A 23,944-nucleotide genomic window follows, 5' to 3' on the forward strand; every position below is an offset into this window, starting at 1 on the left:
AAAATTAGTTCTTTTTCTTTTTGGTGTAAAGTTCTCTGAATGTTAACACACGTTCAGATATGTGTAGTTACCATCCAAATCATGATATATCACCTGAAATAACTCCCTCTTGCTATTTTTTATAGTCACATCCTTTCTCCACCCATAATCTCAGATAACCAACCACCCATCTATTTTTGTCATCACTACAGTTTTTTAAGTATCATCAGAAGCATTTTAAAAAATCGTTCCTTGATCACCCAAATTGTGCATGGCTAATTAAAGAATATTTTTAAATAGTTGCAAAACAATACAGTATTTGAAAAGCAAGCTGTGCTATATGAAGTGGTAGGAAATAAAGAGGGACTGATTTATAAACTCATTTTTGTAACAATAGCAAATATTTCTATTCCAGTTACTGTGTACTAGTCAGTGTTCTAGTCAGTATGTTTTTGTGTACCTATATGTGTATATACATGTGTATATATTCACACACACTCATTTACTTCTCATAACAGTCCTGTCAGCTTAGATGCTATTATTATTTCTATTTTACATATAAGGAAACAGTGAAGTTTAGTGGTTTTAGCCAAGGTTACAAGTGAAAGAGCTCAGGTTTGAACCCAGGTAACATGACTCAAGACTCACAGCTCTTAACCATTACACTATACTACTACTTTGTAGTTTTACTTCAAGACTTTACTAAACTCTGTGTAGCTTATATGCAAACTGATTAATTCCTGATATATTTACTTTTTAAAATTCATTACTAGAACTCATCCATTTGTGATGCTGATAGATGAACCACAGAAGCCAGATCATTAGTGTTTTCTGAATTAATTTGGGTTTGCTATTAATTGAGATTTCTAATTGGCAAGATGCTGGATTATTGGATTTTATGCTGCATACCCTCAAGGTTTGTTGTGAGTGTATTAAATAACTTATGCAAATACTTTCCACATAAAATGTTAATTTTCTTCCTCAGGAGATGGACAAAAGATAATTTATAGTAACAGTAATTGGATGGCTAATAAAATTAGAAACAAAAATTAACCTTGCAAAGAAATATAAATAAATACCACAAACTAATTTAGTAAATACGTAAAAGTCAAACTATTCTAAGTGTTCAAAATGTTCAATAAAGACATACAAATCAAAATGTGGTTAGAATGCAGTGAAATGAACATTTATACTTGACTAGTAGAAATGGTATCTTTGGATGGTGGTTTATTAAGCATTAAAAATGCCTATATCTTGGGCATTTTTCTGTGTCACTTTTTCTTCATAAATTGTTTCAATGTTGGACATTCAATTTACAGTTTTCTTCACATTTATAAATACTGTAATTGACATGCTTTTATTAATTTTTATCTTAATTTTAAAATTATTTTCCTTATGATTAAGTCATAAAGAGGAATTACTGAGTCAAAGGTTGGAGTATTTTAAAAGTTCTCAATAACATTAGTACTTGATTGTTCTTGAGTATTTGCCATATGCTAGTCACTGCTTTAAATGCCATATATATATGTGTGTGTATATATATCTTTACATACATGCATATTCACTTAACCTTTATATCAAAACCATGACATGGGTCCCATTTTACAGAAAACTCAGCCATAGAGAAATTAAATAATTTCTTAAGGCAGTGTTCGTTTTCAGAAACAGTATACTGCTTTATGCTTCTGTTCTTGAATTCAAGGTGATATATCTTTTTTATACCCTCATCAGTAAAATGTTGCAATAACAGAACAATAGCATTGAGCACAACTAGAACTGTGGTTAGCACTGTGAATATTGTTCCTCATGGAAAGGATCGAATGAACGCCTAATTTCATTCTGGGGCAGAAGTACCAAAAGATAAGCCTGAGACATTCTCTTGTATCAAAAAGCAGGGAAACTCTTAAAGACTAGCGGGTCATGCCAAAAGGGGCCAATATAAAGAGGCTCCCACTGGCCAAAGATGAGAGAACTTAAGTATTAAAAAGAGTGATAAAGACAGATGGTTGAATATAGAACACTCCTTGGTTCATAATAAGAGACTTGTAATAGGAAACCCACATAGTCACACACTTACACAGTGCAACAAGTTACTAGTTACCAGTGGTATCAAATGGGGTGCTAACTCCATACTCTGAAAATGAGCAATTATAAGGAACGACTTAAGCATTTATCCTCCTTTTCTTCTGTATGAATTGTGTTTCAGAGTAAGCAAATAACATTTGTTGAGGGACAGGTCTATGCAGAAGTTTTGCTAATGAAGGTATAAATAATGGCAGGATTACAAAACTGTTTTTTCCACCCTTAATGAAATAATTTATTCAGTCTATGACCATCAGTAAATGAAACTATTAGACAAATGGTCATGTGGGAACTTTACAATGGAGGGGATCAGGCTATCCTACCTGGACCTATTGATTAATCTAAGACTTATGAAAAGTAGGGCAGGCAGGTAATGTGTGCCTGCAGGGATACATATAAAGCATACAGAACCAGCTCAGAAGGATTCCAGCCAAAAATGTTGAACCTGCATGAAATCAAGCTTCTACAGCAGGGGTTGGCAAACTATTGCCTTTGAGCCAAATCCAGCCCACTGCGTGCTTTTTGTTTTATTTTGTTTCATAGGGATTTATTGAAACACAGCCACTCTGATGCATTTCAGTCTTGTCCATGGCTGCTTTCATGCTACCATGACAAAGTTGAGTAGCTGCAACCAGACTTGTTATGGCTCACAAAGTCTAAAATATTTGTTTAGCTCAGGAGTCAGCAAACAGAAAAAGTTTGCTGACTCTGCTGACTCTTGAGCTAGATGAACAAAGTTAAGCGACACCAAAAGGAAGTGACACCACAGAATATAGGCCTCCTATAGGACAACTGATCTGGTTTCTGTAACAAAGTCCATGGCATGGAAAATAAGGGGATATCACAGTGGTTTAAAAGAGACTTAAACACACTAACCAAGTGAAATGTGGTGACAGTGAATGGGTCCTGCTTCAGCTACGCCAGCTGAAAAGAGACATTTATGAGACAACCAGAAAAACCTAATTATAACCTGGCTATATTAGATGATATTCAAAATTACTATTAAAAAAATAAGAGCATTGTAGTTGATGAGAATGTTCTTTTAAAGATGTGTGTTGAAGTATATCGACATGGAATGATATGTGGTATATACTGAAAACTGTTTCATGTCAAGGTTCATATACTTTCTGCTGTATCATGCCATCATATACTATCTGTAATAGATTTTAGTATTGTCTTCTGGTTGCTTTTAACTCCCCTATCTTTTTAATATTCCCTCATCTTTTGGAATCCTTGTCCATATAAGTAAGACTCTTGGTTTTCTCCTGTTCTATTGCATCTAGACATCATTAACAGAAGAACATCTATGAGGGATAGAGCTATGACTTCTGACCTTGGCAGCAGAAGATCTGGTATTCCATGCTTGATTCTATTCACAACAGCTGAGATTTAGTCCTCTCAGTTTAATTAACTGCGTTTCAATTGCCTGGGCCTTAACATGGGAATATCAATTACTCCTGGGATAGTTTTAAAATTAAAAGATACATATTAGGAAAGTGTTTTGTAAATGATAAAATCATTATTCAAAATATGACCCATTTATATTTTGGAAAGTACAGTGAAGGAATTAAATATGTGATCTTTGTAATGAGACAGATCTTGGCCAAAACTCTAATGTTTCTTCATCTGTAAACTGGAGACAGTACCTACCTCAAATATTTGTTCTGACAATGAAGTAAATGAAGATTTGTGAAATTTTGTAGTATAGAAACAAATTTATCCTAAGAAATATTTTTTTCTCTTTAGTCACTTGAGGAAATGTACCTTTGTAGCAAGGATAGATATATTTACATTGGATAATTATTTTAAAGTTATGTGAAAAGGATAGACTTCCACTTCCTATGTAATACTTCTATAGGAAAATGCCTAGTTGACAGGATAAACTGCTAGGTACTATTTTTAAGGTTCTGTGAAATAGGTAAATTAGCTTCAGTAGAGGTAAGTGAAAAGCTAATCACTTGCTCAGAGGGGGGAAAAATAATTCTTTAAATATATTTACTATATTGATGAGCTATAATCTGTTAAGAACTAAGTCATTGATGATCAAAAATGGTAAAAAAGCATCATGCCTTTGCTTGTTATCCTCTCTTGCCCACCAAGAAGTTGCTAAAGCTAATGCAGAGTAGAGTCCCTTAAAATCTAAAGAAGCTGCTCAAGGGCTTTGAATAGTCACTGGCCAACATTTTACATTTTGAATATTTTCCATTTTGAAGGATAGTGATAAGAAGTAGCTCTCTAAAACCTATCATCCGTGTGGACAATTGGACCTGAAGCCTCTTTCCGCTTGTGACTTTCTAACTTCGTTCACTAATGAAAGAATGCCTTCCTTCCTCTTGGTATTTCTTCATTCTTTTCCTTCTTTCCTCTTACCCTCCAAGCAAACTATAACCTGAAACCAAATGGCTAATGGTACAGAGGGTGCTTCGTGCTTGATTTCAAAATCTGATACTTTTGATTTATTAAATCAACAATTACTGAAATTTCACTCTGTCAGAAACTGGGAGATGGTTGCTGGGGAATAGGGAGGCAGGAAGAAAGAGTGAAAGAGAAAAAGAGAGGAGAAAGGAGGGAAAGATTTTCTTTGCTCTTAGGACACTCAAACTTTGGTGTGAGTGTCCCAAAACTTTATTATCCCAAAACAGGATAATAAGGACTGTGGTAAAAATATGCTCATACTCAGTACCAAGGAGGACTTCTAACTCATCCTGACATGGATGGAGGTCTGTTGGGTAGCAGCTGGTGGCAGTGCATTGGACTGTTCCAAGCAGAAGGAACATCATGTTCAAAAACAATTTCAGAAACTCTATGTACTTTAGCCTTGCTGACACCAGAATATGTGTGTATGAGGTAAAAGCAGACAAGGAGTATTAGAAGTTAAGGGTGAAGAAATACAGAGGAACCAGATTATAGTGGGCTCAGAGGCTCTTAATACAGGTAAGGAGTTGAACCAGTTACAGATTTATAAGCTGAAGATTCATATCAGATATACCTTTTTAAAAGATCTCCAGTAGTGTTGTGAGGAATGGATTAGAGAGCTACAAGACCAAAAGTAGAAAGCTCGCAAGCTCATTCATTTATTCACATACTCAGCAAATATTTATCAAATGTCTGCTGTAAGTCAGGCATTATTCTACACTTCTGTTCTCCTGCAGTAAAACTGGAAAGAAATATCAGTGACACGAAGGAAGGAAATAGTATCAGGTTTGGAAAGAATCAAGAGAACTTAATAGTGTGTAAGGGCAAGATGGGGATAGTAAAGAAGAAATCTGGAATGACTGCCAGGTTTCTCCTTGGATAAGCGGGAAATGTTGGTATAATTCACCAAGGTAAGGTAAATAAGGGGGAGGAACAGGTTGAGGGTAGATAAAAGGAGTTCAATCTCAGACATAATGAGTTTGAGATAGCCAGATAATATTAAGGTAATAACTTCCTGTTCAGCAGGAAGTTAAAAGACAACTTTTAGGATGGAAATAATAGCAGCTCCTTCATAGGGAGATTATGAAGATGAAATGTGCTGAGGCATGGAAATTGCTTAGACCATCATCTGGCACATAGTACAAACTCATTAGTTGCTGCTGTTGTTATTTCAAGAGCATAGGCTTTGAGCTAGACAAATCTGCCTAAATGGCTTTGAGTAAGTCTTTTAACTTTTTTTGAATCTAAATTTCCCTTGAATGTAAAATGGCGATAGTATCTATTTTACAGAGATGTTGTAAGAATTAGTAATAGTGTGTTGAAAAGCACCAACCCAAATGACTAGCACAAGGTAAGTGCTTACTGAATGTTGGGGGAGGTGGGCGTCAAGTAAAAATTTGCACTCAGGAAAAGAATTCTTATTATGTATAAAAATTTGAGAGCTATCAACACGGAGGACTCGAACCTTTAAACATACATGCTGCAGCGTTTCTAGAAAGGAAGAGAATAATATGCCAAAAGATCTCTAAGTGATTGGCAAGGGATGTAATATACTAAGAGTGTTGGTCAAGGAAGTTGTTTGGAGACTCGAAGAGAATAATGAAGGACTAATGTAATTTTGTAATAATTGGAGATAGAGCTGAGTAAGATTTTATTAAAAGGTTATATTCCAGGGGAGTTCTTGTCGTGGCTCAGTGGTTAGCGAATCCGACTAGCATCCATGAGGACGTGGGTTCGATCCCTGGTCTTGCTCAGTGGGTTAAGGATCCGGCGTTGCCATGAGCTGTGGTGTAGGTTGCAGACACGTCTTGGATCCTGCGTGGCTGTGGCTCTGGCGTGGGCTGGCGGCTACAGCTCTGATTGGACCCCTAGCTGGGAACCTCTGTATACCGCAGGTGTGGCCCTAAAAGACAAAAAAACACAAAAAACAAAAAAGTTTATATTCCAGTAATGGGTATCCAGATGAGATGAAACCATAAATTTATAGTGATATGGTTCCTCAGGGTTACGTGATTTTCTCCAATATTCTAAAACAGGATTCAAAGAATTCGCAACTGTTTTGGGGGATTATGTTTGATAGGTAGGTTTTAGATAATCTTTGCCACATGAATTTCAGAAATGCACTAGGGGTAAATAAAAGGCAAGTTTATGAACAAATGATAGGTAAGGAAGCTCTATTAGTGTAGATTTTTCAAAAAGTTTGTCTGAGAAAATGAAGACCATGATAAGAAAGTAGAAACAGGGAGGTACACTGGCAAAAAAAGGTTTTCTCTTCTGAATGAGAAAAACCGTAATGTATGAAAAGGAAATGAAGGAACCGGAGAGAGGAGGGTTCTAAAGGGGAGATAAAGAGGGGCTGGGTAATGAGATTCAGAGTTCAAAGTGCTTTTAGACTCACTCACTGTTGTTTGGTTCCCATAATAGAGCCTCTGATAAACTTGAGAACATTCTTGCCTATCAGTGAAATGTTTACCATTCACAGTGCCTTGTTCTCTAATTTTTAGACATTGCTAGACTTAGAAGCACATAGCATGTCATCTTTCATAAATAGTAAAGGTAGGAAAAAGATAACAGTGTGGACATTTGATGCACCAAAAGAAAACATGGGTAAATATCAAGAAAAACATACAATATCAAGAAAAACATAAGTCTACAAATGGTATTGACTATGATTTTAATAATTTACTTATTTTTCTTAAATGCTATTAAAAGTGTACTTTAAAAATTTAGATGTGTGCTAGTTTTAAAATTCTGCTCTTTTATAATTCTGGCTATTTTCCTGCAGTCTAATCTAAATACATTAGGAATCATTTATCTTTGTTGTTACTGCAGAGGCAACACTGTTTCTATTTGTATTCTTTAGTCTGTGCATAAATGCTGTAATATTATTAGTGATGTTATTAGTGATGTCAGCAAGAATACGAAAGTTGCAGCACACATTAGTCTTCTCATTACTAAATCTCATGTATGAGAGTATTTTTTTAGTGATCTGTTGCTCTACAAGAGAGCAATGCATATGTTTTTGCATTTAAATTAAGTGATAGTTCTTATACCAGTTTGTCAATAATATTAAGGAAAAAGACATCATCAGTAATCATTTTAATTATAATTTTTATAAAGAAAAACTTGAAACTAGCTATAGAATTTTAGAGCTGTGTTTTTTTCCAAAGGTAGCATTTTAGTTAATAATATTCAGTGCACATGAGTTAACTTACAAAAGTAATATGTACTTTACTAAGTCAAACATTATAGAAATGTATAAAGGATGAAAACTAGGAGTTCCCGTCGTGGCGCAGTGGTTAACGAATCCGACTAGGAACCATGAGGTTGCGGGTTCGGTCCCTGCCCTTGCTCAGTGGGTTAACGATCCGGCGTTGCCGTGAGCTGTGGTGTAGGTTGCAGACGCGGCTTGGATCCCGCGTTGCTGTGGCTCTGGTGTAGGCTGGCAGCTACAGCTCCGATTCGACCCCTAGCCTGGAAACCTCCATATGCCCTGGAAGCGGCCCAAAGAAATAGCAAAAAAAAAAAAAAAAAAGAATGAAAACTAATTATTTCTGCCTCCCCTCACTTCTTCTTGCCTTGGGGATGGGGTTAAGGGAATAGGGTAAACATTGTTAGCAGAGTTTTTTTGTATCCTTCTATACATTTTCCTACATGTGTAACCTAGACTTACAGGATACACCAGAGGCCACAATTTCACATGTTGGCAAAGATCAGGAAAGTAATACAAATGAACTAAGATGGTGTGAGGCCAGTGCCAGAATGACCATAGAAGATAATGGGGCTGTTGGGCATCTAAAAAATACATTCTCCTACAGGAAATGAACTCAGTAGATTTGCATACATGAATGCATGCAGACAGATACAGACTTTTTTCCCCAAGGAAAGTCAAGAAATTCAGTATTTTTAAGTTAAAATTCAATATTTAACATTAGAATTAGGTAGATCTGGATTCAAGCCTAACCTTACCACTTACTAACTAAAGAATCTTGCATGATTTAATTGATATGAGTCAGTTTCCTCACCAATAGTATGGGGATAACAGTACCGATTCTTACAACTTTAGGAAAAAGATTAAATAGTTTTTCATGAATTCAGTGCGGTGCTTATTGCTTATACATAGTAACTGTCCATGACCATTAGTTGTCTGGTTTTAGGAGTATGAGAAGGGGATTGACTGCAAAGGGGCTCAGAGAGCTTGTGTGGGTGATGGAAATGAGTCTTGATTGTAGTGGTGGTTACAGTACCATGTTGGCTTGTTAGAACTGATCAAACTGTATACTTAGAACTAGTGAACTTTTTGCATGTAAATTATACCTCAACGAAGCTGATTTTTAAGAAGGTAACTGCCTTTCCCATTTCTGTATGTCAATTTCATCAATTAAAAGAGTTGATATCAAAAATCTAACAGTTTTAGGGAGTTCCCTTTGTGACTCAGCAGTTAATGAACCCAACTAGGATCCATGAGGGTGTGGGTTCTATCTCTGGCTTAGCTCAGTGGGTTAAGGATCCAGCGTTGGTGTGAGCTGTGGTGTGGGTTGCATATGCTGCTCAGATCCCAAGTTGCTATGGCCGTGGTATAGGTTGGCAGCTGTAGCTCCGATTTGACCCCTAGTCTGGAAACTTCTATATGCCACAAGTGTGGCCCTAAAAAAGCAAATAAATAAATAAATAAATCCAACATTTTTATCAGTTTACTTGTTCTACTGTTCCTTTCCAATCCCAGTCACAGTCTGTCCCCACACGCAAAAGATTTTACCTGTTGAGAAACAAGGAAGAAAGAAAGAAGAACTACCTTTATTTGTTACACTTGTCTCCTTTATTAAGGTGACCATGTACTGATTTATCTTTTTTTTTGGCTGTCTCATGGCATGTGGAGTTCCCAGGCCACGGATCAGATCTGAGTCACATTTGCTACCTATGCCACAGCTGCGGCAATGCCAGATTCTTTAACCCATTGTGCCAGGGATCAAACCTGCATGCTGGTGCTGCAGATTCTGTGAACTCCTGGATTTATCTTATCTGTGTACCATGCCTGATACATAATTTGAGTAAAACAGGCTACCAGTTACTTTCCAAAAGTGTTATAATGTAATTGACAGACTACCTACTGTTCAGCAGTGAGCTATGAAGTTTAATAAATCAAGAAGAAAAATTACCAGCAAAAGCCCTATACTTGCTGTTTCCTTAAATGAAATAAAACACATAAGAACAAATATGTGTGTACGTGTGTATTTATGGAAGTATACATACACATAGACGTGAGTGTGTGTGTATGTGTGTGTGTATGAATATAAAGCCATCACAACTCATTCTTAGGGGCCAGTCCTACCTTGATACCAGAAAAAGAAAACTGCAGATCAATTTCCCTTATGTATTTAGATGCAAAAATCCTCTGACAAAATACTGGTGAACCAAATCCAGTAATATGTAAATAGGATTGTAAACTATGACCAAATGGAATTCTCCCCAGGAATGTGAGGTTCAACATAGGGCAATCAATGTGGTATACCATACTGATACCATAAGGGACAAAAACCACAGGGTTCTCTTAGTAGACAGAAGCATTTGACAATAGCCAACACCATTTCATAATAAAAACACTCAAAAGATTAGGAATAAAAGGGAACTTCCTCAACCTGATAACAAGCATCTATAAGAAACCCACAGCTAAGAACACACTTAATGGGGAAAGACGGAAAGCTTTCTTAAGACCAGGAGCAAGACACGGATGTTCCTCTGCCCTTACTGCTATTCCACATCATATTAGAGATTCTAGGCAGGGCAATTAGGCAAGGAAAAAGGCATCTTAATTGGAAGAGAAGAAGTAAAATTCTTTATAAATGTGACATACTTGTATATAAAAATTCCTAAGGAATTCATAAAATGCCTGTGAGAGCTAATAAACAGGTTCAGCAAGATTGCAGAATATAAGAAAAACAGACTCTCTTACATTAACAATGAACAATTGAAAATCAAGTTCAGAAAACAATTCCATTAACAGTAGCATGAAAAAGAATAAAATACTTAAGAGTGAATATGAGCAAAGAAAATGTGAAACTGATACTCAGAAGCTACAAAATATTGTGGGGAAAATTGTAAAATAACTAATAAATGAAAATACATCTAATACTATGTATCTGAAGAATTAGTATTGTTAAGAAATAAGAGTTCCTGTCGCGGCTCAGTGGTTAATGTATCTGACTAGGAACCATGAGGTTGCGGGTTTGATCCCTGGCCTTGCTCAGTGGGTTAAGCGTCCGGCGTTGACGTGAGCTGTGGTGTAGGTTGCAGACATGGCTCGGATCCCGCATTGCTGTGGCCCTGGTGTAGGCCAGTGGCTACAGCTCCTATTTGACCCCTAGCCTGGGAACCTCCATATGCCATGGGAGCGGCCCTAGAAGTGGCAAAAAAAACAAAAAAAAAAGTATTGTTTCTACTCCCCAAGTTGATCTATAGTTTCAGCACAATCCCTATCAAAATTTCAACTGTCTCTGCAGAAATTGACAAGCTGATTTTAAAATTCATTTAGGAGTTCCCGTCGTGGCACAGTGGTTAACGAATCCGACTAGGAACCATGAGGTTGCGGGTTCGATCCCTGCCCTTGCTCAGTGGGTTAACGATCCGGCGTTGCCGTGAGCTGTAGTGTAGGTTGCAGACGCGGCTCGGATCCTGTGTTGCTGTGGCTCTGGTGTAGGCCGGGGACTACAGCTCCGTTTCGACCCCTAGCCTGGGAACCTCCATATGCCGCGGGAGCGGCCCAAAGAAATAGCAAAAAGACAAAAAATAAATAAATAAATAAAAAATAAAAAAATAAAATTCATTTAGAAATTCACGTGATTTAGAATAGCCAAAATAGAAGTTCCCATTGTGGTTCAATGGGTTAAGACCCTGACGCAGTGTTCATGGGGATGGAGGTTTGACCCCTGGCCTCACTCAGTGGGTTAAGGATCCAGCATTGCCACGAGCTGCAATGTAGTTTGCAAATGCAGCTTGAATCTGGCCTGGCTGTGGCACAGGCCAGCAGCTGCAGCTCTGATTTGACACCTCAGCCTGGGAACCTCCATATGCTGCTGGTGCAACTGTAAAAAGAAAAGAAAAGGAAAAAAAAAATAGCAAAAAGAATCACAGAAAAGAACAAAATTGGAGTGCTCATAGTTCCAGTTTCAAAAGCTGCAGTATCAATATCTACATATCAAGCTATAGTAATCAAGAGTGTGTGGTACTAGCATAAGGATAAATATTATAGATCAACGAAAGAGAATTGAAAGTCCAGAAATAAACCCTGTCATTTATGTTCAATTGATTTTCAACAAAAGTACTAGCATAATTCAATGGGGAAAAATAATCTTCATCAAATTGTGGTGAGACAATTGGTTATTCATATGCAAAATAGTAGAGTTGACCCTTATTTCACTTGTACAGAACAGTTAACTCAAAATGGACCAGAGACCAAATATAAGTGCTAGAACTATAACAGTTCATAAAGTAAAATATAGGAGTAATTCTTTGTGACCCTGGATTTTTAGATATGACACTAAAGCACAAGCAGCAACAACAAAATAAGTTAATTTAGTTGTCTCAAAATCAAAAAACACCTGTATTTCAAATACCTGTTTCAACATCAAAAAACACTTGTACATCAAGAAAGCAAAAAAATCAAACCATAGAACGGGAGAAAATATTTGTGAATCATATATATATATATTTGTATAAGGGAATACTATACACAACATGTAAAAACTCACAACTCAACAACAGGAAAAAGACAGTCCAACCAGTTAAGAAATGGGCAAAGGATTTGAATAGACATGTCTCCAAAAAGTGTGCATAAGTTCCCAATAAACACATGCAAAGAACCTCAAAATCATTACTCATTAGGGAAATGTAAGTCAAAACCACAGTGAGTACCACTTCACACCTACTAGGATAGCTGTAATACAAAGAGGGACAAGAAGTTCCTTCGTGACTCAGCAGGTTAAAGATCCCGCATTGTCACTACTGTAGTGTAGGCTCTATCCCTGGCCTGGGAACTTCCACATGCTGAGAATGTGACCCATAACAAGTGTTGGTGAAGATGTTGAGAAATTGGGACCCTTATGCATGGCTGGTGTAAGGCCATTGTGCAGCCATTTGGAAAGGAATTTGGTGTGTGTTCAGAAAGATAAGCATAGAGTTACCAAAAGACCCAGTAAAAGAACTGAAAACATATATCCACACAAAAACTTGTACACAAATATTCGTAGCAGTATTATTCACAAAATGTAGAAACAATCCAAATATCTGTCAATTGATGCATGAATAAACGAAATGTTGTTTATCCATACCATGGAATATTATTTGGCTGTGAAAAGGAATGAAGTACTGTTTCATGGTATAACATGGATGAACCATGAAAACGTTATGTTCAGTAAAAGAAGCCAGACATATAAGATCACATAGTGTATGATTCTATTTATGACATTTCTAGAATAGGAAAACACATAGAGACAGAAACTAGATAGTCGTTGCTAGTGACTAGAGGAGAATATAAGGAGAAATTACTGCTAATAGGCACACCTTTTCTTTATGGGGTGATGAAAACATTCAGGTATGAGATAATGGTGATGGACGTACAAGTTTTTGAACTGAAAAGCAGTGGATTGTGCACCTAAAAATGTGAATTTTATGAGTAACCGTCGTGACTCAGCAGTAATGAACCCAACTAGTATCCATAAGGAAGCAGGTTCAATCCCTGGCCTCGCCCAGTGGGTTAAGGATCCAGCATTGCTATGAGCTGTGGTGTGGGTCACAGGTGCAGCTTGGGTCCCAAATTGCTGTGGCTGTGGTGTAAGCCAGCAGCTACAGCTCCTTTTTGACCCCTAGCCTGGGAAGTTCCAGACGCCTCAGGTGCAGCCCTTAAAAAAAAAAAGTAAATTTTATGTTATATGAAGTATATGTCAGTGAATCTCATTGGAAATATAGGTGTATTCCCTCTCTCTTCTTCCCCCCACCCCCGCCACAAATTTCTGAATCCCCAAACCATTATATTTACTCTTGTGACTCACAGGAGTCACCGGTAGGAACCTTTGAATTCATAGTCTTTGAGTGCCTATCTAGTTCATTTTGTGAGTTTTTTTTGGTGTTTTTGTTTTTGTCTTTTTAGGGCCTCGGATGTGGCACGTGAAAGTTTGCAGGCTAGGGGTCAAATCAGAGCTACAGCTGCTGGCTTACACCAGAGCCACGGCAACGCCAGATCCGAGCCACATCTGTGACCTGTGCCACAGCTCATGGCAATGCTGGGTCCTTAATCCACTGAGCGAGGCCAGGGATCAAATCTGTGTCTTTATGGATATTAGTCGGGTTCCTTTCTGCTCAGCCATGGCAGGAACTCCCATTTTGTGAGTTCTCATATCAGTGGTTCAGGCTGTTTTAGAATAAAAACTTATGTCCAACTGCATGACATTGTCACTGAGATGCAAGCAGTAGGACTCATAAGTATCTTGCATCTTCTTTCAGGGATCTGAATACTGGGGACTTGGGTTTGTTTGGTATCTGTTCATTGTCATCATGCCCTTATTTGAAGATATTTCAAACATAAAATCTTAACATAATACAAGAAGTCTAAACATAAAAACATTGAATTCTCAAATGTCTTTTAAGAATGTGGTTTGAAAATTAGAATGTTTATTTCCATAAATGGTGATGTTGTGAATGATTGTTACAATTATTTTAAGTGGCAGGTAGATTCAGGCCAGTTCATAAAAGTCTGTTAAATCTGTAATGAATGCTTGAAATTAAAAAACTATAGAAATAATACTTTTAGACTACCAGTAATTAGATAAAGCAGGAAAATAAATTCTGTTTCTCAGAGATTTTTTAACCTTTTTTTTGCATGAAGCATCTCATAATAGGCATTTGTTAGACACTATGGAGCCTGTCTTCAGAAGAATGTACTAACTCTTTTGTACACTTTCAGGGCATTCACAAACTTCTTGGTTCAGTTATGATCTGGGAAAGTTGTGTACATTAATCTACTTGGGTTGCCCTAACAAAATACCACAGACTAGGTGGCTTAAACAACATAAACTTATTTTCTTGCAGTTCTGGAGGTTAGAAGTCCAAGATCAAGTTGCTCTCATGGTTGATTTCTGATAAGGTCCCCTTCCTGACTTGTAGTGTCCTTCTTGGCCTCTTCTTTAAGAGTGTGCAAATGGAGAGAGAGATTTCTGATATTTTCTCTTAAGGAATCCAGTCTTAGATTAGGTCCCCACCCTTATGACTTCCTTCTACCTTATCCCTTTGTAGGCCCTATCTCCAAATATAGTCACATCAGACATTTGAGCTTCAACCTAGGAATTTTGGGTGGCACAGTTCAGTCCGTAACAGTTTACTGCTCTATACCTCATTTGACCAAGGTAGAAATAACTATGCTATAATCACTTTTTTTTTTTTTTTTATTATTTTCCCACTGTACAGCAAGGGGGTCAGGTCATCCTTAGATGTATACATTGCAGTTACAGTTTTTTCCCCCACCCTTTCTTCTGTTGCGACATGAGTATCTAGACATAGTTCTCAATGCTATTCAGCAGGATCTCCTTATAAATCTATTCTAGGTTGTGTCTGATAAGCCCAAGCTCCCGATCCCTCCCACTCCCTCCCCCTCCCATCAGGCAACCACAAGTCTCTTCTCCAAGTCCATGATTTTCTTTTCTGAGGAGATGTTCATTTGTGCTGGATATTAGATTCCAGTTATAAGTGATATCATATGGTATTTGTCTTTGTCTTTCTGGCTCATTTCACTCAGTATGAGATTCTCTAGTTCCATCCATGTTGCTGCAAATGGCATTATGTCATCCTTTTTTATGGCTGAGTAGTATTCCATCGTGTATATATACCACCTCTTCCGAATCCAATCCTCTGTCGATGGACATTTGGATTGTTTCCATGTCCTGGCTATTGTGAATAGGGCTGCAATGAACATGCGGGTGCATGTGTCTCTTTTAAGTAGAGCTTTGTCCGGATAGATGCCCAAGAGTGGGATTGCAGGGTCATATGGAAGTTCTATGTATAGATTTCTAAGGTATCTCCAAACTGTTCTCCATAGTGGCTGTACCAGTTTACATTCCCACCAGCAGTGCAGGAGGGTTCCCTTTTCTCCACAGCCCCTCCAGCACTTGTTATTTGTGGATTTATTAATGATGGCCATTCTGACTGGTGTGAGGTGGTATCTCATGGTAGTTTTGATTTGCATTTCTCTTATAATCAGCGATGTTGAGCATTTTTTCATGTGTTTGTTGGCCATCTGTATATCTTCCTTGGAGAAATGTCTATTCAGGTCTTTTGCCCATTTTTCCATTGTATAATCACTTTTTAAAAAGTGAGATTGGGCACAATCAGAGCTCAAAACCTATAGTTTCTAAAGTAATTTAGAAAAAAGATATTACTCTGCCTCCATAAATCTGGAAAGAAAGCCCAGGGAAATTATTAAGATCTCAAAAATGATTTCCAGTTATTAAAATCACAAGTAATCCCCCAAAGAAACGAATGGTAGAAAAATCTAAAGAAATTGAGTGGTTGTTCAATGACTTCACACTAATTAAGAACATATTCCCAAGAGTAAAAGGATATTAAGCCAAAAATAAATTATAAATATTGCTAATATAGATCAGACTAGATTGAATTCAGCAAAAATTCCGAGGATAACAAATTGGTCTTTGAAACATTTCTTTGTAGAATAAAGAAAAACAGAAAGGTATATAGGGCTGATGTTTGGGAAGTGGTGTAATGCAGGTGATGTCCTCTATGTTAGATATACTTTTCAGACTGAAAGGGTAAGAGTAACCGTATCTTAAAACCTTCTTGAAGGACATAAGTGCTAAGATTATAGGAGTTCATTCAGGTGTTCTAAACAACTTAAAGAGCTAGAAATGGGAAATGCAATTTTGATTTTCCAAAACAGGGCATAAGGGATGAGAATTCCACAATCCAGCAATTACTGATAATGGCACTAGGGAAGATGATAGAAAATAAAAGAAGTGTCTTATGAATACCTTGGAAAGGAAATATATCTATAAGCTATATGAATTTGGTTAGAACAATGTTAGAAAAATGTTATTTCCTTTACAGATTGATAGTAGAAATGGCAGAGGCAAATGCTTATTAACTTCTACAAGGGTCTAACAGATTCTCCTATACCCTTTGTACAATTTAGAAAAATTAAGTCTGGGTACTAGAACAGTGTCTAATGCAATAACCATTCTAACCAGAAATGACTACTTCTTTTAAACTCCTATGGTGGGCATTTTGCATCCTTTAATGAATAATACACACTACAAGGAATCTGAATGAAAAAGAGTGGAGATAACTAAAGGGACTTATGGGACAACATCAGGCAGACTGATGTATGTGTTATAATTGTCAAAAGTTAAAGGAAAAGACTCCTAAAAGCAGCAAGAGAAAACCTGTTGCATTCATGGGAACCCTCACCAGACTATTAATAGATTTTTTAGCAGAAACTTTGCAGGCCAAAGGGAGTGGTATGATATATTCAAAGTGCTGAAAGAAAAAACTGCCAACCAAGAATAGTTTACCCAGTAGAGTTGTTCTCCGAAATTGAAGGAGGAATAGTTTATAGGCAAAAGTTGAAGGAGTTCACCCCTATACCACCTCACAGGAAATGTTAAAGGAACTTCTTCAAGCTGAAATGAAAGGGTACTAATTAATAACAAGAAAACATATGAAAGTATAAAACTTACTGGTAAAGGTAAATATATAGTTAAAGTCAGAATACTCTAATATTGGTGGGTAAATCACAATTCTAGTAGGAAGGTTAAAATATGAAAGTATTAAAAGTAATTGTGACTATAATAATTTCTTATGAATATACAAGGTAAAAGGTTACAAAAGGTAAATGGTGCAGCAGGATCAGTGGCGCCTCTGGAGTGCTGGGATGCAGGTTCAATCCATGGCCTGGCACAGTGGGTTAAGGATCTGGTGTTGCCATAGCTGTGGCACAGGTCACAACTCTGGCTCAGGTCTGATCCATGGCCCAGGAACTCCATACGATGCACGACAGCCAAAAAAAGAAAAAAAAAGTATAAATTGTGAAATCAAAAACAAAACTGAGGGAGAATAAAAATGTAGAGTTTTATTTAGTATTCACTCAAGGTTAACAGCTTAAATAGACTGTTGTAAACATAAGATACTTTATCTAAGCTTCATGAGAGCCAAAAAGCAAAAACCTACAGCAGATAAAACAAAAGAGAGAAAGAAACCTTAATGTACCCCTACATCACATCACAGAGGAAGAAAACAAGAGAAGGAAAAAGGAACAAAAGAATTATAAAACAGCCAGAAAACAATGACCATAATGGCAAAAGAAGTCCTCTTTGGATTTCTTTCTGTTCTCGTAGGTCAGAACCTCAGCATCTTCCAACCTTGTGGGATAGAAATTTGTAAGCTCCCAGGAGTTCTTTGTCCTTATGAACTCTCACCTTACACAGGTGCAGCTTAGCATTTAACCTAAGGCTCGGACCCTAATGCATATTTTTATGTATTTATTTTTTAACAAGGTGTCTCCTTCCCTGATACTCTGAACATTCCAGCTGCCTCAGCCTCTCTGAACTCTATTCTGTCTCCTCATCTTGTCAAGATCTTAGGTTCTCCCCCAATGTGTCAGAGTCCAGAAAGGCTCCAGATAAACAACTACTGCAACAAGGGGCTCATTTTAATATGTTTCCTTTTCTCAGAGACTACAGTCTTAACCTTGCCTGTTCTTCTGTATCTGAATTTTATTTTAACATGTTTTTCCAACTTTTTTCATTATTTATAACAGAATTGCTGGATGATCACCCATTGTCCCATTGGGACCAGCAGTAGGAGTTCTGTGTTTGAGGGAGTGTGTGTGTGTGTGTGTGTGTGTGTGTGTGTGTGTGTGTGTGTCTGTGTTTTGGTGCTAAAACAATAAAAACTTTTTGTGGTTACTGAAAAATGTGTATTTGGTATCTTCTGACTGGCTGTTGTTTTTATTTACAAAGGCTTTTGATTTTTATATGCTTATTTTATATCCTGCTGCTTTACTAATTTTCATATTGTTTATAAGTTTTTCTCTTGATTGTCTTTGGTTATTCAGATATATATACAGTCATATCATCTACAGATAGATATAGTTTTAGTTCTTTTCCAATTCGTATGCCTATAGTTGTCTTTTCTTGTCTGATTTCACTGGTTAATATCAGGTAGTACCATGGTGAGTACCCCTATCTTCCATTCCCATTTTTAGTGGAAAAGCCTCTAGGGTTTCCCTCTTGAGTAGGAAGCTTGTTAATTTTATTTTGATTTTATACTGTTTCTGCTTCATATATTTTTTTTGAGGATAACCATATAATTTATTTATTTTTCTTAAAATGATTTTCATTTTTCTCATCATAGCCAATTTACAGTGTTCTGTCAGTTTTCTACTGTACAGCAAGGTGACCTAGTCACACATACATATATACTTTCTTTTTCTCACATTATCATGCTCCATCATAAGTGACTAGATATAGTTCCCAGTGCTATACAGCAGACTGTCATTGCTTATCCATTCCAAAGGCAGTAGTTTGCATCTCTTAACCCCAAATTCCCATCCATCCCACTCCCTCCCCCTTCCCCTTGGCAACCACAAGTCTGATCTCCAAGTCCATGATTTTATTTTCTGTGGAAAGGTTCATTTGTGCCGTATAGTAGATTCTAGATATAAGTGATATTATATGGTATTTGTCTTTCTCTTTCTGACTTACCTCACTTAGTATGAGAGTCTCTAGTTCCATCCATGTTGCTGCAAGTGGCATTATTTTGTTCTTTTTATGGCTGAGTAGTATTCTGTTGTGTATATATACTACATCTTCTTAATTCAATCATCGATGGACATTTAGGTTGATTCCATGTCTTGGCTATTGTGAATAGTGCTGCAGTGAACATGTGGATGCATATATCTTTTTTGAGGAAAATTTTGTCCAGATATATGCCCAAGAGTGGGATTTCTGGGTCATATGGTAGTTCTACGTATAGTTTTCTAAGGTACCTCCATACTGTTTCCTATAGTGGTTGTACCAATTTACATTCCCACCAACAGTGCAGGAGGGTTTCCTAGAAAAAAAAATTAATGTATAACATATCTAATATCAAAACTCTCCTGAGGATAATTTAATATGCTATCTTACGGGTATTGGAAACCCGAGGGTCTCAAACTACAAAGTTGTAATTTGGAGTTGTATCTACTGTAGAAGTAGAAGGTTCAAGCCAGTGCTTCTCAAATGTTAATGTGTATACAAATTACTGGGCATAGGGGGAGGATCTTGTTAAAATGTAAATTCTGATTCAGTAATCTGGAGTAGGACCTGAAACTCTGCATTTCTAATAATAAACTTCTAATAATTCCAGTACTGCTGATCTACTTGTAAGAAGCAAAGGTTTAGGCATTTATACTGACCTTTGAGAAATCTTGTTAGTTGGTTTATTCAATCAGTTTCTTATGCCATTTTGTTTATGCTACCAATTTTTGTAAGTTGTATGCATTAAAGAAATAGGTGGGAGCTTTGTAGTAATTTCATTTTTCTGTCTGTAGCATTTGACATTGCTGAGAAAAATAAATTGTGGCTTCTGTGGCATTCACACACAGTACTTAAATAAATAACTGTAATCAGATTTATTTGTATACCAAATATGGCTCATATACCTATGTCATCATTTCTCCTGTATCATCTTTAATGGAGGGAAACATAACATTTCTTTTTGTTTTGAAGTCTACAACTGTATTTGAACTAAGAAGTTTGTTTTATCACTATCATCTTATTCTTTAGTAATAATGAAAATATATCTTACCCAGTTAGAAGAAATGAATTCCTGTTCAGTGCTGTGTATCAGGCACTGTATCAAGTCCTTAAGTGACATGATTTCATTTCATTGTCATGACTTCTCTCATTTATCCATTCATTAGCACTCTGAGCACCTGCTCTAGGAATTGTGCATGTAAAGGTGAGGCAGATATAAACAGATTCTGCTGTTGTAGATTTCAGTGCATTGGAGGATGATGCTACACAGTAATCAAGCAACCAGAGAAGTGTGATGGTTGTAAGATAAGTTGTTACTTATATTTGTATTGTCTCTACTCTTTCAACCTTCAAAGAGAATTCTGCTTTTGCCATCTAAGTTTCTTCCACCTAGCTTCCTCAGAGAATTCTTTCTCTGTCACTGTATTCCTGAGCTGTTGTGATGCCAAGCTGACCTAATGCACAGAGAGAGACAAACTTTAGAAATAAAGATGAGCAAGAAGAAAAAGAATAGAGGTAGATGGAAATAATGTATAATAAAGCTAAATTACCTGAGGGACGCTGTTCACATTAACTTAAAGGAGTAAATAGTCTCACTTCTTTAAATAGGAGTCTTTTTTTTTTTTTTTTTTTTTTTTGCTACTATTCTTGAACTTTTATGACATTATTTTTTTTTTCATTTTTTTTAAATGGGAGTCTTTTTAAAAAAAAATTATACTTAAAAGTTTTATTGAGTATAGTTGATTTACAAGGTCGTGATATTTTCTGCTGTAAGGAATGGTGTTCTTTTTTTTTTTTTTTTCTCTTTTCAATGTCCACATCTACAGCATATGGAAGTTCCTGGGCTAGGGGTAATTGAAGTTTCAGCTGCAGGTCTTAAGCCACAGCCACAGCAACGCTGGATCCTTAAGCGCCTCCAGGAATCGAACCCTCACCCTCACGGACACTATATCAAGTTCTTTACCCACCAAGCCACAATGGCAACTAATGGGAGTCTTTTTAAATAATACTTTGATTGTACTTTGAAACTCATTTCAGTAAGTTTCTTGAATACGTCCATGTGCCCGTTTGTGGTAGGAGGTGTAGAAAATCACGGGCTACCCAAATAGGATGATTCTTTCTGTCCCTCCCCTAAAGACTCTTAGAGTTGTTGATGAGAAAATGTTGAAAGACTTAGAAGACAATGCAAGATATTTTTTTTAAGTACCATTGTGTGTGACACTAGCAGTAAGCGTATTTTGGGCTGATAAAGCATGCTCTTAGAGGAATACTTTTTAAAAAGTGTATGGTTGCCTCTTCTCTAGTAATATTATTAAGTTCTCTTTTGACGATAAACTTGATAGGAAAATTCTTTCTGGTAATAATCAGATCTGTATATTTGGCCTTTATGTATAACATTACATTGATGTGATTTCCAAAATGTTTTCCCTACTACTATTATAATTTGGGGTTTCATAGTATTGTTTGAAGATTGTTGTAAAAGACTTTAGTTCCTGAATATTACAGGTAGCTCTGTGTAGTTGTTTTTCTATTAAAGGGAGAATCTGAAATTTTTTTTAAAAATTTTATCTTGGAAATTAGTTTATTCATTATGTTTAATTTTAGGAAATGGTGCTCTTGCAGAACATTCTGAAAATGTGCATATTTCAGGAGTGTCAACTGGTAAGTCATTTTTTGTAATGTTTAAATTTCATGCATGACTTATATGGTAAATATTGAAAGCCGCCTGGTATCTTATGAAGTGATATTTGGCTATAAAAATTATTACTGCTTTTTGCAGCATGTAATAAGGAATGAAGCAACTGGAACATGGAGACATTCTCATAAGATAAAATTGATACTTGCATGCCCATGGATTGATTATACTTTTCCAAACGGACTGCATAATTATTTTTCCGTACAAACATTAACCAAGAGAAAAGTTAGCTCAAGTTGAATTAGTATTTTCTTTCTGTACAAAGTTATATGAAATTAAATTTATTAAAATGTAATTTTGAATGCTAGTCCTAGCATTAGAACCGTTGAAATTTAGCATTTTGCTTGATTTTTAGATTGGAATACTGCTATGCAAAAATTGTAGTACCTGAGTGCACAATTTATATGTTATTCAAAAGCAACCCAACAACATATTTGTGTACATGCGATTCGGAAATGTGTTGAGGTAAATGCATTTTTCTACTCATCTACGCTTTTATAACTTAAAAGCCCATAACTTTTTTTCTTTTTTCTTTTTTAGGGCTGCATCTGCAGCATATGGAAGTTCCCAGGCTAGGGGTCAGATCAGAGGCTGCAGCTACCAGCCTATGCCACAGCAATGTGGGATCCAAGCTGCATTCTACCACCTACACCACAGCTCACAGCATTACTGGATCCTTAACCCACTGAGTGAGGCCAGGGATCAAACCCACGTCCTCATAGATACTAGTCAGGTTCCTCACCACTGAGCCACAATGGGAACTCCCAAGAGCCCATAACTATGAAAATATTCATTCTTAAATATATAAATTAAACAAGAACTTACTATACAGCACAGGGAACTATATTCAAAATCTTGTAATAACCTATAATGGAAAATAATCTGAAAAAGAATAGGTATATATGTTTGTATATATAACTGAATCACTTTGCTATACACCTGATACACAAATATATACAAGTATATTTTTCAGTTTACTGCTTGATTTCTTTGTGTCTTCTTCTTTTTCTTCTTCTTCTTCTTTTTTTTTTTTTTTTTGCTTTTTAGGGGCCACACTCACAGCATATGGAAGTTTCCAGGCTAGGAGTCAAATTGGAGCTGCAGCTGCCATCCTATACCACAGCCACAGCAATGTGGGATCTGAGCTGCTCACTGAAACACCAAATCCTTAACCCACCAAGCAAGGCCAGGGATCGAACCTGTATCCTCATGTATACTAGTTGAGTTATTAACCCACTGAGCCATAATGGGAACTCCCCTTCATGTATTCTTGTAATTTTTTTGGTTATTTTTTTCTCATGAAGCAAAACTGGAGGTTTCCTCTTTTGTTTTATGTCAGATTTTATATTCAGAAAGTCAATAGACTTAACAGGTACTCTAAAAGTCTGCACTAGGCCAAATAGATTGAAAGCCTGGTTTCCTAAAAATGAAAAGCAAGTTCCTTTATAGACTGTGTAGTTCAGTGGTTTTTCAAATTTTTTGGTCTTAGGCCCCCTTTTAAGCTTTTAACAATATTGGGAACTGGATTAGTCTGCTAAGCCGGCCATAACAAAATACCATAGTCTGACTGACTTGAATGATAGATATTTACTTTCTCATAGATCCAGAGGCTAGAAGTCCAAGATCAAAGTGCTGGTGGGGTTGGTTTCTGGTGAGAGCTCGCTTCCTGACTTGCAGATGATGCCTTCTGGCTGTGTCCTCACTTGACCTTTCTTCTGTGTGCACTGGGGGAGATAAGGGTCTCTGGTGTCTCTTCCTCTTTGTATAAGGACCCCAGTTCTATAGGTTTAGGGCTCCACTCTTATGAGTTACCTCCTTCAAGGCCCTAGCTTCCGAATACGGTCGTATTGAGTGTTAGGGCTTCAACAAATGAGTTTAGAGAGGGCATAATTCAGCCTGTAGCAAGGACCTCAAAGAGTTTTTGTTTATGTAGATTATAGCTGCTGATACTGACTGTATTCAAAATTAAAACTGGAAC

The 23,944-nt window shown here is 36.7% G+C and overlaps 1 protein-coding gene and 1 long non-coding RNA gene across 3 annotated transcripts in view; both read left to right on the forward strand.

The window, feature by feature from the left end:
- The window catches only part of LRP12 (LDL receptor related protein 12), a 79,374-nt gene that overhangs the window by 13,247 nt on the left and 42,183 nt on the right, over positions 1–23,944 (forward strand). The window contains 1 exon segment of one of the 2 annotated variants that reach the window (NM_001315806.1): positions 21,876–21,932. The exons of the other annotated variant lie outside the window; for it this stretch is intronic. Coding sequence (NP_001302735.1) covers positions 21,876–21,932 — 57 coding nt within the window. 2 annotated transcript variants of the gene reach the window in all.
- LOC146403751 (uncharacterized) lies at positions 12,412–17,794 on the forward strand. Its single transcript, XR_014843525.1, has 2 exons — positions 12,412–13,294; positions 13,678–17,794. It is a non-coding gene; the product is annotated as an uncharacterized LOC146403751 (long non-coding RNA).

Source organism: Sus scrofa, chromosome 4 (genome assembly GCF_054392235.1).
Source record: "Sus scrofa isolate SSC_HxYL_T2T_F1_AM1 chromosome 4, Sscrofa_HxYL_maternal_Yorkshire_Landrace_v2.0, whole genome shotgun sequence".
Classification (NCBI taxonomy): domain Eukaryota; kingdom Metazoa; phylum Chordata; class Mammalia; order Artiodactyla; family Suidae; genus Sus; species Sus scrofa.